Source organism: Grammomys surdaster, unplaced genomic scaffold (assembly GCF_004785775.1).
Source record: "Grammomys surdaster isolate TR1022 unplaced genomic scaffold, NIH_TR_1.0 199, whole genome shotgun sequence".
Lineage (NCBI taxonomy): Eukaryota > Metazoa > Chordata > Mammalia > Rodentia > Muridae > Grammomys > Grammomys surdaster.
Window position 1 is genome coordinate 2,352,923 of NW_021604644.1, and position 16,891 is coordinate 2,369,813.

The 16,891-nt window shown below is 48.8% G+C and overlaps 1 protein-coding gene across 1 annotated transcript in view; it reads left to right on the plus strand.

The window, feature by feature from the left end:
- Gabbr2 (gamma-aminobutyric acid type B receptor subunit 2) overlaps positions 1-16,891 on the plus strand; it is a 327,200-nt gene that overhangs the window by 103,758 nt on the left and 206,551 nt on the right. The window contains exon 2 of the mRNA XM_028770277.1: positions 8,984-9,121. Within this exon, the coding sequence (XP_028626110.1) occupies positions 8,984-9,121 (138 nt within the window). The remainder of the gene's footprint in view (positions 1-8,983; positions 9,122-16,891) is intronic.

Below are 16,891 nucleotides of genomic sequence, written 5' to 3' on the forward strand. Positions count from 1 at the left end.
CCACGTGACTGCACAGAATGATCCCACGTGACTGCACAGAATGATCCCACGTGCCCGGCTAAACCAGACGATGCGGAACTGAGGAGAGGGGCGTACACACAACTATAAAACGGGATTGGTATACGGGGGAGTCAGTTCTGTCCTGGGTGTGTCCCAGGGTTTGAACTCAGGTTATCAAGCTTTGCACATCAAGCCCCTTCACTGCTCAGCCATATTGCTGGCCTAGGAATTTTTACTGAAAATGCGAGTATTTTGAAATCCCATTGCCTAAGATTGGATTCTTGCCATTTCTGTGACCTTGAGTAAATTATTTAACCTCTGGGGGGCCTCAGCTTCCCTACATGTAAAATGGAAATAAAAACTGAGCCTACATCAGTAATACTGTAAGGCAGCACTTCCAGTTCTCAGTACTGAGCCTAACACACAGTGAAAGTGATGGCAGCTGGTGTTCTTTTGCTGTTTGCTTTGGCTTTGGTTCGGAGTTTTAGGTAGGCTCTTGTTCTGTAGCTCAAAGATGGAGTGCTGGAATTGCAGGCATGAGGCGTGACATGGCAGCTACTATTGTTTTCTCTCAGGCAGAGGGAGGTATTTGGGAGACCACTGTAGGCTCCACGACTCCCGAACACTTGTGCTCAGAAGCCTGCCCAGGGACTAACCACAGACAGCATCCTTATTGGGTGATCAGAGGAGCCGAGGGTGGTTTAGCCTGAAGGCATCTACGAGTTACACAGGCTGAGCTGAGGTATCTGGGGGGCTCTCCTGAGGTGGAGGACTATGCTTGCTCAATGAGGCTACAGAGCTGGGGTGAACAAAATGTGGCTCCTGGGCCATATCCAGCTGTTGCAGCTTTTAAAAATAAAGTTTTATTGGCTTGCAGCCCCTTGCTCCTTCATGTATTATCCGCGGCTGTTCATACTACAGTGGTTGAGATGAATCGCTGCTCAGCCCATTGAAGACTAAGATGCTCGCCATCTGGTCCTTTATGGGACTTTGGGACAGATGATGCAAAAGAAGCGGTGGTTTCAGGCCAACTTAAGAACTTTTTCAGAAGCAGAGCTGAGACCCTGGCCCTGCAGGGATATTAGCAGATACCACACCGGCTGCTCGTGGTGGGGGAGATGAAGAGGGCTCTGAAACCTGAGAGCAAGTTGGACCCATTTGCTTTCAATGTCTCCTTCCAGTCCAGTATTCTATGGGGAATAATTCCCAGTTTTCAATGGGTCGTTATTAACTCTGACATTTTCTTGGCATTTTTATTTTAAAAAAACATTTTCACTCTCAGCATCATTTTCTTTGAAAGTCTCAAGTCAAAGAAGTATTTTAATTCTTTAAAAGTGAGATTTAAATGAAAATGGAACTCATTCCAGAGTCTAACTTTTTTCATTTAAAAATGAAAAAAAAAAGGATTTTCATGGCCTTTGGATCTATTCCCACTTATAAGTGCTGGATTTTAAGAGCCTGTGTGTGCCAGTGATTTCTCTGTGACAGGTCCTCACGAGGAAGGAGAAGCTATTGGCAACAAAATAGAGTGTTGGAATGTGCAGATGGTGACCATTGGTGGGACTGTGGCCGTGCTTCTAGCTCTGCACCGAAGTGTGAGTTAGGAGTAGGTAGTGGGATTACTTCCTGTATGCTGGGTGGGTGGTGACCATTCCAACACTCAGCATGTCCTCTTGAGGTGAACAGAGGACAGCCTAGTAGAAGGCTTGTAGGGAGAGCTCCCTTCTAGGGCTCTGAGGGCAACTTATCGAAAGTCAAATGGCTAAAAAGACACCTTGCCATATAACTTCTCAGAATGACTGTTTGGTCCAGTGAACTGCTCACTGACAGCTGTCAGACAGATGCCATAAGTAGGATATCAAATAGCTGCCAGCATCTTCCTGTCTTCTGCAGGAACAGCCCCTGTGAGGGACTGATAATCGAGTGCTTCAGGAACCATCTCCAAGGATAGCCTTTAGGAAAGGGAGGAAATGAGAAACGCGTGCGTGAAATTTACTTCTGCCTGAGCTGGAAGGACAAATCTGTGACGTGTGTCTGGGGAAGTGGCCACAAGCCCTCCCTGAGGAATCACTTGGAAAAATCTCCCAGGTGTCAGTGAACTGGCCATCAAGCAAACTGATACTCAGCAGGTGACCTGTTGAGGAGCTGCTCTGGTATGCACTCAGCTACCTTGTCCAGGATACAGTCCTGATGCCATTTGGGAATGCTACACTCTGTAAAGGACCTCTGGGATCCTCTTTCCTAGGCTTTTAGTGCATGGCTTTGCGGAGGCTCGGGACATGGGTAGCACAGGCTCAGATGCTGGCTCAGAGTGCAGAGGGAGTTCAGAGCTTATTCTACTCCAAGACTGCCCTGTGGGATGTGAAACAAATGGGGAGAGATGTTGGCTACAGGGAAAGGAGGGAGTCCTCCGCTGCTTTTGGATCAGACCAGCTCTGCTGGGGCCAGGCCCCTGCTGGGGTGAGTTTGAAACCCCAAGACGGTCCAGCTGTGGTCAGCTGGAAAGTCCACCTTCTTGGGATAACAAATGTCAGCTAAGAAGATTCAGAATGAGAAATTAAGATTAGGGGAGAATGTTTAAGTAGGACAGATGAATAACCAATGTTGGTGGCACAAGCCTGTAACTCCAACACATGGGAGAATCCAGGTTGGTGCCAGCCTGGGATGCAGACAGAAGCTGGTGCTTACTGACTTGCTCCCAGGCTGACAGTCATCCACCTTCTTCACACAACCCAGGACCACTGACCCCCTCCCCCCCATCAATTAACAATCTGAAAAACGCCCCTGTAGACATGCCTATGGGCAGTTCCCCAACTGAGTATCCCTCTTCCCTGATGGCTCTAGTTTGTGTGAACTTTACAAGAACAAACCAACACAGAGAGAAATAGAACAGACAGGTCACACACACACACACACACACACACACGCACGCACGCACGCACGCACGCACGAGTGCATGCATGCATGATTACAAATTATGCTACACCACACACAGAGGGAAAGGTGGGAGGAAAGAACAGATTCCTTTGGGTGTGGTTTAGCAGTCCCATTAGCGGAACAAGAGGTCTTAGCCACCAGTAGGTGAGTTCTTCTGTCTTAGGCCAAGAGCTCTGGCTCATTTGAAGTCCTGGCTGACAGCACTGTTTGAGAGACATGGTCTTTCCAGAACACTTAGCTTTAACTTTCACCTGCCAAGTTCACTAATTATAAGAAACCTCTAAGCTGGGAATCCAAAAATCCCCTCTAATTCTGGCAAGTTGGAGGAGAGACCCTCCCTTCCGGTCCTCAACTTTCCCCCAACTGGGGGATGGGACAGATTATATCACCACTGCCTATACCTAGATTCACAGAGGAGGAAGTGGACCAGGGGACAGAAGGATAAGTAGGGCACAGGGACTTTCATTTTGTCACATCAGCACATTAGAAACAAAACCTCCCCGCTGCCCATCATTTTATAGGAGAAAACTGCTCAGCATCGTGTAGACCAAAAAGGATGCAGATTCTATTTGAGACTGGCTCTTTCGATGGAGGAAAATGTACTATGGCATTCTTGCTTTTCTCGTTCTACCCGAAGGCATTAGCGTCTTGATTTTGCTGCAACAGAACAGCGGGAATGTGGTGGTTTAACCCACGCTCATCGGCTTCCTCACGGAGCTGTGACAGAGCTGAAGGCATGGCATAGCTTTGTGCAGCCTGTGCTCCGGGCTTTCTATGACATCACAAGCTGAGTGCTTGTTCTTATATACTTACTCATTTCGGTTGTAGCAGGGGTTGACCTCGAGGTCTGGCTTATGCTCGGAAAGCGCTCTGCTGGGTCCTCAGAACTATAATTTTTCGTTTGGCTAGTTTGAGACAGGCTAAGTTGCCCAAACAGGCTATAAATTTGTGGCCTTGCTGCCTCTGCTTCCGTAGTGGCTGGTGCCTAACCCAGGGCTGTTTCCCTATCTGAAGGCCTGACTGGAGAAGGACTGCTTCTAGGCTAATTTGGATTCCTGGCAGAATCCAGATTTTTTAAAAAAGGTTATAAAATGTTTTATGTACATATATATATGTATATGTATATGTATATATGAGTTCATGTGTGTATGTATTTATGTGTGTGTGTATGTATGTATGTATGTGTGTGTATGTATGTATGCATGTGTGTATGCATGTATGTGTGTGTATGTATGTGTGTGCATGTATACATGTATGTATGTGTGCATGTGTTTATGTATGTGTGTGTATGTATGTGTGTGTATGTATACATGTGTGTATGTGTGTATGTGTTTATGTATGTGTGTGTATGTATGTGTGTGTGTATGTATGTGTGTATGTATGTATGTATGTATGTATACTATGTGCATGCCTTGTATCCATGGAGGCCAGAACAGGGCGTTGTGAGCCACCCAGTGTGGTGCTGGGAACTAAACCTGGGTCTTTGTGTGTTCTATATGAGCAGCAAACACTCTAACTGCTGAGCCATCTCTCCAGCCCCAGAACTGAGGCTCTTGCCATTGGAAGACTGAGATCTCTTCTCCGTGACACACTGCCTTCATCTTTAAGCCAACAAGGCCCTGCCACTCTTTCGATCTCTAATTTCCCTGCTGATCCCAGCAAAAGGTCTCTGCTGTTAAGGGCTTGTGGGACTCCGGTGAGCCCACACAGATCTTAATTTAAGGTCAGCTAATTAGCACCTCAATTACATGGGCAAAATCTCTTTTGCCAGGAAATGGCATTCCTGGGAGTAGCATTCTGGAGCAGAGGTCTTCGGAGCTGAAACTCTTCCTGCCATTCCTAGTCTGGTAAAAACTGACTCAGGCAAACATTTGGTAGCCTTGGGAGAATCTTCTGGCCCCAACAAGAAGTTATCAGACATGTGAGATTTATGAGTTGACCAAGACCAGAGTTGTGTGTGTGGGAGCAGGTAGCCTCGTTGCTAACACAGCATCTTGGGCAGATGGGTAACGTTGCTAAGCAAACAAGTATGAAAAAGCTCATCGTTCTTAGTATTGATTCCAACAAGCTCTGTGCTATGATTATTGTTAGATGGGGAAACAAGGAACCTCCTCTCGATATGTATTCAAACTAGAAATGGCTCAGGAATGAGGGCAGAAGAACTCCAAGCTGCTGTATCTATACATTGCTTCTCTGAAGAGAGTGAGGCGCCCTCAGCTGCCTAGTGGGGTAGTTAGCTCAGGACCCCAAGGAACACAAAGTTGGGAGCTTTCTTCTCCAGCATCGCCTAACTTCTTTTCTTCCTCTTTCTCCCTTCTTTTTTTCTTGACTGCCCCCGAAATTAATGCAATCCTATCTATCTATGTATCTATCTATCTATCTATCTATCTATCTATCAGTTTTTCATGAACCTCAGACTAACCTTAAACTCCTGATGTAGCAAGTCCCCAGCCAAGTTCTGGATTACAGATGAGTACCACCACGCTCAGTCAATACAGCATTGGGGCTTCAACCCAAGGCCTCTTGCATGTCAGGACTTTGCCAAATGAGTTATACCTCTAGTTCCTAAATCAAATGAAAGTGTGAAAGTTGAATTCTCTCAGTTATCTACAGGTTACAATCTAAACTCCCCAAGACACTGAGGGTTCTACCTTCTCTTTCCCCCAGCCTCGAGTCCTCTTTAGTCAGCTGGGGCAAGGGATGCAGTTGGAGAAAAGGACTGGCTTATTTCTCTCTCTTTCCTGATTCCTCGCCTGAATTTGTTCTGATCTGAACCATCCGTTGTCTTCATTGGCTCTCATTGATCCTGTGGGTTGATCAGGCCCTAAGTGCTATCTCCTATACAGGTCATTGAATGGTGCCCTAACTCATGGCCTGTGAGGTCTGAGGCCGGAGTTTCTGTATGAGGCAGTCCAGGGAAGATGCAAATACCTGTTCTGTCCCTATAATGACCACTTACAGGGATGATGTGGATAAGTGGGGAAGAAAGGAGATGCAGAATAATGTACAAACTGAGGGAGACAGGCTGGGTGGGATGATACTGCTCTATCGTCCTGGCTCCTCTTCTCAGGAGGCTGAAGCTGGAGGACTGTTTCAAGCCCAGTCCAGGCAACTTAGAAAGACTCTGGCTCAAAGCAAAGCCTAAAAGAGGGCCCTAGTGGTGTAGCTCAATGGTATGGCACTTACCTAGCGTGTACAAACCCCAAATACTGCACAAGAAAAAAAGGAGAAAGATGTGCAGATGCTGCGGGGAGTCACAGGCTCCCCAGCACTTACCCTGTCCTCATGAAATCCAGACAGGAGCCAAGAGCAGACCACAGTGAAGCAAATGGCAAGTCCGTGCCCTCCGATCAGCATACAGACAAACAAACAAGATGATGAATTCGATAGAGACCAACACGATGTCATCTAAAAGTCCACACTAGAGAACCACTCCCCTCCCCAAATCACAAAGTGATCTTATAATGCTTTAAGTACGCCTATGATTTGATGTTAGGCTTCATTCATAGCTATCGAGGACTGTCTGGGGGCCTCGGAATCACCAGAGGACATATCTGTTTAGACAGTGAGTGGGACTGGGTACCACCGGTGTGAACCCTGATTGTCAGGCGAGTTGGAAACCTGTTCCCAGCAAAGGAAGCAGCAAGTGCGTTAACCCAGAGGCAGGAAGGCAATGCTTTTTATTTTAGCGATTTAAAGGAGACTGGGGAGACATGATTTGAGCAGCGAGAGGAGAGAACTCAGGCATCCTGAAAAGTGGGTCTCTCACCGTGAAGAGCAGTAAGAACATTATCCCAACCTTGTGAATAACATAGAGAAGTGGTTCTGTGACTCTTTCTGATAGTACCAGAGTGTTTTCTAACTGCCCTGCTGGAGGGTCATCCATTTGACTGGAGGGATAGTTGCACTACAGTCACCTGGGGCCCAGAGTTTTACAGGTCTCAACAACTGGTACCTCACACTTGTTTTCAATAATTTTCTTGTCTAAAATGTTCTAGCTTTTTAAAAATAATTATAAAATTATTTTATGTGTATGTATATATTTTGTGTATATTATTTTACTTGCAAAAAAAATGTTCGTGTACCATGTGCATGCTGGTGCCTGTGGAGGCCAAAGGACAGTGTTGGATGCCCTGAAACTGGAGTTACAGACAGCTATGAGCTGCTCTGTGGCTGCTGGGAATTGAACCCAGGTCCTCTGAAAGAACAACCAGTGATCTTAAGCCATGTGTCATGACAGTGATCCACTGTCATGAGGAGTGGTTTTTGTTTTTGTTTTTTTTCCTCCTTTTGGGGTTTTCACTCTGATAGGCCCCTCCTCTTTCAGAGCAGGCCTGGCAGAGAGAGGAGGAGGAGAAAGATCACTGGTTTTCAGGGGGCACTGAGACAGCTGTAGTGGTGGATTTGCTGAGCTCCAGGCTGGGGAGGAGGCAGCTCCTCTGTTCAGGAGAGCTGACCACTGGCTGGGAGGCAAAGGTAGAAGGGAAGAGTGAGGCAGGAGGATTCCTGTCACTCGGGAGTGTTTTTATTCTAGTCTCATCCTCACTGGGGTTCCTGGTATGTTTCCTTGGTCAGGGTTTCGTTCTAGTCCTGGACAGAGCTGTGCCCTCAGGACCAGCTCTGGGCTGAGGGTCAAGTGTGAAGTGTTTGCTATTGACTTCTTTTGAGATCTTTGGCATCTTTTCTCTTCCTCCACCCCACCCCCACTACTGTGACAAATGTACATCACATCCAGTTACCATCTTGAACATCCTTCTAGCGTCTTGTGACATTCGAATTCACACTGTTACAGCATCCCTCCCTCAGTGTCCACACCTTTGCCATAATCCCACATCAAAGCCCTCACTCTCCTGAGCAGCGACCCACACTTCCGTCTCTCTCGCCACACCCCTCACAACCACAATCGCCGTTCCTTGCCTCTGTGAATTTGCTCTCTCAGGGTGCTTCACATCAATGGAATCATACAGTAACGGGCCTGTCAGAAATGAAGACATTTTTAAAGAGACACGTTTATTCCTCAATCTGACTATTAGACTATTGAAACAATGGACCCCAAAGTAATTTGACATCCCACGTTCTCCCTAGAAATCTCCTGCTGGGAGGGGGAAAGACTGAGCTTGGTCGTAACTATAGGAGAAGCTTGTCTCCAGAAAAGAGATTTCACAGTTTTAGCAACTTGTTAGACCACCTTCCAAAGTAAAACGGAAGCCTGGACAAGGATGGGTCAATGACGGACAGGACCACAACTTGACCAGACTGCTCAGAAGTGCATAGCCCCAGTGCCCTGTTAAACCTTTAATCTCACTTCAGGACTCCGACCATGAACTAACCCTTTTGTCCTCTCCCAGTGTCCCGAATCATTTGGCTCTATCATGCATCAGAATTTCTTCCCTCTTTAAGACTGCATACTCTTCCAATGCATGTACATCCAACCGTTTGCTTGTCCTTCATTTGCTGGCAGACTCGGGATATTTCTACCTTTGTGCTGTTGTGACTGGTACTGCTCTGAACATAGAGTACAGATATCTCTTAATCTGTGCTCTCGGTTCTTCAGGGTTTCAATCTAGACATAGAGTTCTTGTACCACATGGTAATTCTTCGCTGACTTTTTAGGGCAGACATACTGTTCACTTCAATGTAATTGTCTTGTATCACCACCAAGAGTGTACAAGGCTTGCAGTCTCTTTACACCCTGCCAACACTTGTCCTGGTCTGTTTTCACAACAGCCAGAATGTGGCCTCATTTTTTTAAATGTAATTAACTGTAGAACGGAGGCTTGGGGACAGATGTGGCTCTCCTCTGTGTGTGCTGCAGAGATGGCTGAGGGGCTGCATTTGGAGGGCACTTAGGGTCTGGAATATAAGACCGAAGACTTCCCTAAGCTTATGGCCAGGGCTTGTGGCTGTGTGGAGAGGCCCAAGACAGGGCAAACTGAAGTTTATCTGGGGGTTTTCCATGATGGCAAGTTGATTGTATGGTCCTGCTCTTGCCCCAGGGCAATCCACGTCTAATTTAGGCATTGCTCTTTCTGTGTCCTCTCCCCAGTGTGACAATGCAAAGGGACTGAAAGCCTTCTATGACGCAATAAAGTATGGGCCGAACCATTTGATGGTGTTTGGAGGCGTCTGTCCGTCTGTCACATCTATCATCGCGGAGTCCCTCCAAGGCTGGAATCTGGTGCAGGTAAGGGTGGAGTCCTACCCCGACATGGAATTGTCTTTGTGGGCTGCAAGCACTTAGCAGGAACGTGGTGCCTAAGCTGCACTACCACCAGTGTCCTCGCTGCTGGCCTGACCGCGGGCCTGTTCATCTAGTGAACGTACTAAGAGTCCTTAAACTGTCCATGCTGTCTCGTGTTGAAGGCTCGGTGCTCACTGCTGATTCCTTAGCCAGACCTTGAGTCCCATAAAAACCTATCAACTGTCCAGATGATCCTCTGCTCCTCTGTTCTCGTCACCGACCCACGGCACGGCCCCCAGAGAGCAGCACCCTAAGATAATATAGCCCCCATTGCCTTCAGGTAATACCACCATCCCCCAGACAGCAATAGCCTCTCAGGAACCCAGGGCTGCCTCAGAGCCCACCCACTGCACTGTGTGTCAGGTGCTCCTTTCCTTTCCTTTCCCTTCCCTTCCCTTCCTTTCCTTTCCTTTCCTTTCCAGATCTTCTTTCTCGCCGAAGGTCTCCTTTGTCCAAGGCTGTCCTTTCCCTCATTAAGCTGATCCTAGGCTCCTGGCCAGGTATTGGCTTTTGACCACAGCTGACTTTTACACGGTCAGATGCTTCAGTGGGCGTATAGCTGGTTGTAGATGAGGCTCAACAGTAAGAGCTGCTACTTGAAATGGGAAAGAAAAGTATAGAAACATATGACCACAAGGATGAGTGTAGTAACCCATGTACATTCTGTCATCCATCTATCCATCTATCCATCCATCTGTCTGTCCATCTGTCCATCCATTGGTCCATCCATCCGTCTGTTCGTCTGTCGGTCCATTCATCCATTCTTCCATCCAACCATCATCTATTTACCCCTCCATCCATCATTGTTTACCATTCTATTCAGCATCTATCCACCCGTCATCCATCCAGCTACCCATCCATCTGTCTTTCCAGTCATCTACTGCCCATCTACCCCTTCACCTATTATTGTCTTCCTTCCTTCCTTCCTTCCTTCCTTCCTTCCTTCCTTCCTTCCTTCCTTTCTTCCTTCCAATCAACCAAAAAAAAAATCGGAGCAACTTCCTTTCTGCCTGGAACTCTGGTAAACACTGGAGACGTAGAACTGAAGGGCAGAAATGGTTTCCATCATGTCAGAGCTTGCATACTGGAAAGAGGCCAGGCAGTAAACAAGGAAGTAGCAGTAATCCTCAGGATGGTCCCTGAAGCCTGCCAGGCACCAGGCACTGTCGTAAACCCTAATGTGAATTAACTCAGTCTTTGTTACTGGTCTGTTATCATCCCTATTTTATATATAAGGAAGCTGGGGCACACACGGGCTATAAAGCTTGCCTAAGGATTCACAACTAATAAGCAGTAAGGCCAGATTTAAATTCAACTAGCCCTTGCAATGAGGTTTTTGTAAGAAGACAGGGCTGTGTTCAAAATAATCAGGGGTGTGGGATTAAATAGAGGCTATGTGGGCATTCAGCAAAGGCCTCTGGGAGATGGGAACACTTGATCTGAGATCTGAAGGGTGGGAAGAGGCTGCTGGGTGAAGTGCAGCCCTGTGAGTGAACAGAATGACCAATTTAGACAGGCAGCTGGTAATGAGGAAGGAAGAGTCTACATGTCTAGTGGCAGAATTCAAGGCTGTGGGCTGGGGCTGAGAAGTCAGGACAGTGATAGAGTACCAACAGGGACCTTCCCTGAGTTCAGGTCATGGCAGAGGTGTGGTACAGGACCAGTACCCCACTGAGCCTGGCCTACACGAGCTCTCCTGGTGTGGGGCACAGAGTTACTGCTGAAACAGGAGAGGGGCCGGGCAGGTGGGATGCAGAGGCTAGCAGTGAGAAAAGAATGCAGTGTTAAGAGATGGAGATCTGGGTGGGCGTGGGCAGCGGGGATCCTTCACGCCGCTGAGGCAGGTTACAGTGTGAGTTTGTTCAACAGAAGGGGCTAGAGAGCAGGGAACATCACGCCGGGATGCTGGCACAGGGCAGAGTGTGTGTGAGCCTGGCTTTAAGCCCTCAAGGTGTCCCTAGCTGTTGCAAGACCTTGGCCCAGTCCCTCGCCTTCTCTGGATTTGAGTTCCTTCTTGATAGTGGGAGGTTCCATAAACACGGAGCCAAGGGCAGATAGACTGAAGAACAAAGCCTCCATGGAGAGCCATGGTCAGTGTGGCCTTGGCTGTAGGGCTGAGTGAGATCTGCAAGCCACTTCTGTGTCCCCCTCCCTCAGCAGATATGCTATGTCTGTGACCAGCATCTTGGGTGCCACGCAAGGCCAGCCCACTACTTCCCTGCTTGTGCTTCCTTCCAGATCCCAGGGCCAGATCGAGGGCTCCAGTGAGATGAAAATGTGAAGGGTCCCAGAGACCTGGAAAGTGGGCAGTGCTAGATGGATCTGAGTAATCTGATGATTTGAGAGGCAATGTGGTAGACAAAGCCCAAGGGAGCCGTTCTCCTCTAGCCTTGCAGAGTCTGAATGTGGGAAGAAAGAGAGATCTGGATCCTGGTGGGAGTGGCCTGCCAGCCTGGAAACCTGCCCCCCTCCTTCACTTACAGGAACTGTACATCCATTTGTTATGATCTAAGCTATGGTTCTCCCAAGCTGCTGCTTCCCCTGTCTGGGGGCTGAGCTCACCCACAAAGGGTGGGTGGGTCTGCAGCTGCTGAAGGATTTGAATGCCTTGACTTCTTTCAGAACTGGGTTCTAGAGTGTTAGCTGCATGAGGAGGCCTGACTGTCCCATGAAGGTGTGGGGATGCATGCTGGACAGAGACCCACCTGGAGTGCTGGAATGAGAATGGGCTGTTTCTGTTTCCTGGGCCACAAAAATAGGGATTCGCCTGCCGCCGGGTGAAAATGCATGCTGGTGCTGAAACAGGTTAATTTTAACTTTTGCTTTTTGCTGTGTTTCTTGAATCAGGCCTGCTGCGAGGGAGGCTCACACTGTCCTGATCTGAGTCACTCAGCCACTGGGAGCCTAAATCCCCACAGCTCAGGGTGAGGACCAGGGAAGGGTCACTTTATTCCTATCCCATCCCAGGGAGATCCTGGGCAGGATACAGGACTCGAATCTGACCATCACAAAGGAAGAGATCAACTAGGGTACAACCAAGAAGGTGCTAGCTGGTCATCAAAGCGAGCGTGTTGGGACTGTAGAGGTGGGGTTTGGGTCTCTGGAGCGGCATGCCTGTCTGAGAACTTCATGATGATCTGTGGTACAAGTGTGAGAGGCAGGAGGCATGGTGGAAGTTAGAGGGTATAGGTCTTCAACTCCTGCAGGCAATCTGTGGCTGTGAAATCGTAGAGCTTGCTAAAGGTCCTTCTCTGGGAGAGATGTGAACAGCTACCTCCTCCTAAAGACCTGATGACAAACCAAAGTGCAATGCCACCCCAGCCCACCCCAGGGAACCAATGAGTTTATTGGAATTGTGTGAGAGAGGTTACCTCTCACACAGCCTCGTTCTAAGTTCCTCACTCAGCATGGATGGCGGCTTCCTTGTAGCCACACAGATGGAGCCTCCTTCCCCTCATCTTCCCCAGCTCATAAATGATCGTGCCATCCCTAGACCATGAGGATAGTGCGGTACCACACCCTAGTTGCCCAAGAAGCCTTGAGCATTGCGATGTCAGCTAAGGTCTGCTCTGGGGAGACTGACCATGGATCAGACTGATGGCTTGCAGCCCCTGTGTGGGGTGGGGTAGGGACATGTTTATTTTAAGGGAGCAAACTCTGGGGTTCCAGGAAGTGCAGGACCAGGTTAGAGGATTCATGAACTCTCTCAGTGACCCACTTTTCACCCTGGGCCAGTCCGGTGGCAGCAGCTCAGGTGACTGCTCTGCACGTGATCCTGCAGACTTGGTGGCCAGGTGCTCATTACGATCACTCACTCATCTCCTGGGACCCTTAGTGAATGCAGCATTAGCCACTGCTGCATGGGTGTGTGGAGGAGGGCCTGAGGGCATTGTAAGAGACAGCTGTTGGCCACAGAGACCTGTGTCACCAAGGTAAAGCCCCACTGAATGGTGTGGCAAGGACATTTCTCCAGCCTACCTTCTGGCCTCAGAACATGCTGCTCCCTTAGCCTGAAGGGTCCCTTTGCTCATCCTTCATGGGTACATCTTAGAGGCTTCTTCCACTGGGAAGCTGCACCCCTACCCGTCATGTTCTCTTCCTTGTGGTCTCTTCATAGGCATTTACTGCTTTTTGTCCCCCACTACTCTGTATCTTACAGAGGTCAGAGCCTTTCTCTCCTGAACTGTAGACCCCGGCACAGCCTGACACTCGTTCCCCCGTCTCACCAGCCCTCAGATAACTCAAGCATCTTCAACCGTAGGGCTTGCCAACCAGATGCAAAGGACACCTGAGGTGGGCTCTGGCTCTGCCACAGCCATCTCCATCCCCTAACCTGCTGAGTTTTAATCACCTGGTTCACCTGAGTGGACCTTCAGAGGTCATCCTCAGAATCCCACATCCCACTGTACTGACAAAGATCTACCCTTCCCAAAGACACGCGCGTGCACACACACACACACACACACACACACACACACCAGCTTTGTCTGTCCCTCTGAAGCTTGTGCTGAGGAGAGGAAGGAGAATTGGAAGCAGGGCAGGGAAGATGAAGATAGCATAGCATGACCAAGATATGGAGGCAGAGCCAGGCAGAGGTGGTCTCAGAGTAGGACAGACCTCCTGAGCCTCAGCAGCAGGCTGCTTCAGCTTACAAGTTGCTGCTGCCACAGATGTGATTGCAAACTGCTATAGTGAGGAGGATGAAAATAAGGTCAGATTCCTGTCAGGCTGAAGGGCGGCTCATGAGAACAGCAAACACCAGCTCCCTAAGAACTGCATCCAACAGAGTTTGTCCTTTAAAAGGCTCTGAGGTAAATTGTTAACTCTTAGATGCCTTTTTTCCAGGCACCCCTAAGGTATTCCCACAGCCCACCCTGCCTCCTGGTCAGCCTTGGCACACCCCTGAGGAGCTCCTTGGCCAGCAAAGATCTCACTGCCATTGGGGCTGTCTCCAATTGGATAAGCTCCTACGAGGTTGGATTTGGTAGAGGCACTGGCACCATTCCAATGGAGAAAGTAGATTTTGCAAACCCGTTGTCAGTGAAGATCCAGTACATTCAGGTCTCTATTTCCTCAAAACTGGAAATCTTGCTTGGTTTTGACATTAAAGCACCATCCTTGGGCTCACTGAGGTTTGCTAGGTAACTTTGTCTTATCTCTCAGACTGTTCTGTAAAACGGGCGTTGCAAGCCTGACTTTTGTTTCTTGCAGATGTAGTAAGGGTGAATGAATGAGGGCCTCTCTCCCTTTTGCCAAGTGAAAGCATTTTTTTATGAATGATGAAACAGGAGCTGCCGTTCTGATGGCCCTGGCTCCTCTAGTCAGAGCAGACTTCTAGTGGTGTCTGATGAGAATTTTGAAATCACTCTCTGCTCTGCATGGGCTGCAAGGCTTGTTAGCCTTGGCCCCTCCGACCTCTGGAGCACAAGGGGGGAGGGTGGGTGGGGACTCTGCAGCTAGACACTCAAAGTTCACACTTCTGCCTTTCCACCCCCAGGAGTCAAAGCCTACCAGGCTAACACCCAGCCACAGCCCAACTCATACGGCGGCCATGCCCTTGCTACAGAGGGCGCAGTGGACCAGAAAGCATTTAAGGTGGCAGTATGATTAGGCACCGAAGCGTTGCACCTGCTGAGGCTGCTGCTGTCTAAGAAATAGAACAGAGGCCAATGATCCAGAGCAATTGGAGCCTTTCTTGGCACTGGTCTCCAGAGGGGCCATTTAGAACATTAATAATCTATGAGATGCTTCTGCTTTCTGGAGTCATTAAAAACAAAGGCGGGGAGGGGAAGAATGAGCGATAATATTAGAGGCAGCTCTGTGGACCCAGCAAAGGGAAGGCATGGGAGAAACCCCATATTAATATTAGAGGGAGGCTCTGTGGACACAGCACAGGGAAGGCATGGGAGAGACCCCATATTAATATTAGAGGGAGGCTCTGTGGGCCAAGCAGAGGAAAGGTTGGGAGAGATTCCAGGAATGTGAAGACTTTAGAAAGTCCTCACTGGTCACGTCATAGGATGCCAGGTACAATAAAGATCAGCTGTCTGAGTCAACTGAGCAAGATACCATGCACAGGTAAGGAAAAGGCCAGCAACTTTTGGCTGGAATGCTTTTGGTAGGAGAGAGGAGTCATCAGCTGGTTTTCTTGGTAAAGAAATAGGGGAGTAGTCTTCAGACAGGACCAGTGCCAGTGGTTGTGGTAACAGAGGGGTTGCTGCGGACACCAAGCTAAAGAACTTAGGGAGAGAGGTGAAGGGCATGGTAGGGAGAGCTCAGAGCGAAGAAAGACCGTGCTGAATGGGGCCTGCCCCTGCTACTCATTTGGCCATTGTCTAGGGCTACCCAGACTGCCCTGAGCCCATGTGCTCAGCTACCTACTCAGGCAACACTTCCTGTCTGGCAAGCCTCTCCTTCCCTTTTCCTTGTAAGACCTACCTTTAATTGGGTTCCTTCCATGAAACCTTTCCTGATATCTCTGGAATTTGCTGGTAACTTACCAGGTTCCTCCTACCTCTCGGCTTTAGTGCACTCTCTCTCTCTCTCCTTCCTAGGCCTGTCTGCACAGAAGAGGGTCATGACAGTCCCCAATTCTTCATCCTCCATCACACTGTGGCACCCCACAGACATGGCTAAGACTTATAGATCTCTTCCTGCCTAGAAGTCTTTCTCTGCCATGACCTGAAGCTGGACAGAGTCCTACCTAGTCATGTGTGTGAGGTTAGAACAGACAGTTCATACCACAGCTTCACATGGGTGGGCCTTTGGGATTCACTGCCTTTAGGATCCAAACTGCCATGCATTTGGTGGAAGGAGTGAAGAGCTGGAGGGAACCCTCTTCTCACTCATTCATTCATTCATTCATTCACCCACTGGCTTGTGCTGACTCTTTTGTGTACCCCATCACTCACTAGATACAGTACCTACAGTCTGTCCTTCTAGGCTCTCCCATACCAGCTCAGCACATGAAACCTGTCACCCCAAAAGAGGGAAATATGGCAGCTTGGTGCAGTCGACTGAGAACAGAGGACGGAGAGTGAAAAGCTTGAGGTAACTGTGCCTCTGACTACTCTCTTAGCAGGGTGGCAAATTAGAGTCCTCCAGAGCCTCCCCATTCAATGGAGCAAAAACACTGACCCTTCTTTGGTGGCACAGGGAAGTACTCGAGGACAGGGAAAGCATGACACGCAGACACCCTCTACAGAATGTGAACCCCCACAGTGTCCTATGGATGCACCAGTGATCTGAAATGCCAGCCAAGCCCTGGCTAGGGGAATTTTTGAGGATTTATAAGTCTCCACTTGTCTCCAGACTCAAAGTTGCATGCAGAAAATGAACTATCAGAAACCATGAAGGTGACTCAGAACAATACAGTCAGCAGAGAACCTGCCAGGAAGGCGGGGCAAGCCCGCAGGCTGTTAGAGGGCACACGTTCTCTCTCTGGTTTTCTCCAGCAGCAGAAGCTGGCTAAGGAAATAAGAGGAAGCTTTCGAGTGCATGGCTGTTCCCAATCTCTTCCTGCCACAGACTCAGCCCATATCTTCCCTGTCAATCTGATTGAAGATTCAATTCAAGGTTCTGACCCCCATTTTTAATTCAAGACCACAGCATCGAACGTAACAGCAGCTCCCGGTGTGTAACTCCAGTGGCCTCATTGCTGATGTGTCTTTCCCCACCAGCCACTTCTACTGCTTTCTGGAAGTCTAAAGGGTG